Source organism: Diaphorina citri, unplaced genomic scaffold (genome assembly GCF_000475195.1).
Source record: "Diaphorina citri unplaced genomic scaffold, Diaci psyllid genome assembly version 1.1 scaffold15947, whole genome shotgun sequence".
NCBI lineage: Eukaryota > Metazoa > Arthropoda > Insecta > Hemiptera > Psyllidae > Diaphorina > Diaphorina citri.
Window position 1 is genome coordinate 1 of NW_007393309.1, and position 1,128 is coordinate 1,128.

At 40.9% G+C, this 1,128-nt stretch overlaps 1 protein-coding gene across 1 annotated transcript; it reads right to left on the reverse strand.

The window, feature by feature from the left end:
- Nucleotides 1-49: 49 nt before the first annotated feature.
- LOC103523138 (cytochrome b-c1 complex subunit 8-like) lies at nucleotides 50-718 on the reverse strand. Its single transcript, XM_008488207.3, has one exon. It carries the CDS (start codon nucleotides 675-677, stop codon nucleotides 423-425), a length of 255 nt encoding a protein of 84 aa, XP_008486429.1. The 5' UTR covers nucleotides 678-718; the 3' UTR covers nucleotides 50-422.
- Nucleotides 719-1,128: the final 410 nt, after the last annotated feature.

Below are 1,128 nucleotides of genomic sequence, written 5' to 3' on the forward strand. Positions count from 1 at the left end.
TCACTTAAATGCTCAAACTTGAAAAAACTTCTATAGAACAGAATATACATGCTTCAGGAGTGTTCTAAATCTAGTTTCTAGGTAGGTAAGCAATGTGAAAGAAGGTGACCAAAATTACTCTTAGTTACATGGCCTAAATTCCATGACATGTTCTTGTATCTAACCCACTGTGGGTCATGGAGAGCCCTTGATAAAACAAAATGTTGTAATAACACATCCTAAGATAATATTTAGGTCATGGTTATGTACTGGGTTGGGTTTGAACTGGTTGAGACAGGATATTGTTTCTACTGTTTGACATGAGAGTGGTAACTTGGCGAAAGTTACCACTCTTATGCTAAACTGTAGGAAAAAAAAGTCTTAACCTAACCCAACCCGGTACATAACCACAACCTTACACACACGCCAATTACAGGGTTAATTTAAACTTCATGCTCGTAATCTTTCGGGTTCTTTCTATTGAGCTGCGCATAGTAATCATTGGTCTGTGTAATGATCACATAAGTTATTAAGAAGTATGGCACAGTTCGTGGTGCACTTTCGGTGATTCTTCGCAGTGTGTTTTGCAGGCCAGGGTTTAAGAGGCCAGCGAATGCTCTCTGCTCGAACATGGAGATGCGATGGTACACAATGTTGCGGATGTGAGGTCCAAGGTTTCCGAATCCATGATGACCCATTGTAGATGATTCTGAAATTGAACGGAAAAAGCTGAAATTATTCTGGGTCTAGCAACTCTGCTTCTCTTCCTAAGGTCTTATTGTCCCAAAAGCCGCAAGAGCAAGAGAGGAACAATAGGACAGAGGGAAGCCAGCCATTCCAAGAACAATCCTTTTCTGTTTGAGAGAAAACCAGCAAAGAGAGGGAATGGAACCCATGGTCTAATGGTTACGAGGCAGAGGCAGTACCCTCTAAGGCTGGCAATCTCTAACCTTTTCCTATTGGAATGAGAATGGCAGTTGTCATCATCTTTTCTCAGACTGACATTTGGTTATGTAAATGTAAATGCAGTTTCTTTGTGTTATTATGTCACAACTTTGGTGCTCACTGCACCATTGTAGGATTTTTCCAATATCTCAATAATCCTAAAATCCAATGTTTACCTACCATGCTGGCACCGGTCGCTATGCG

What these genes read in the sequence shown, in the direction of transcription:
- LOC103523138 (XM_008488207.3), bottom strand. Translation starts at nt 677, where the DNA reads ATGGGTCATCATGGATTCGGAAACCTTGGACCTCACATCCGCAACATT.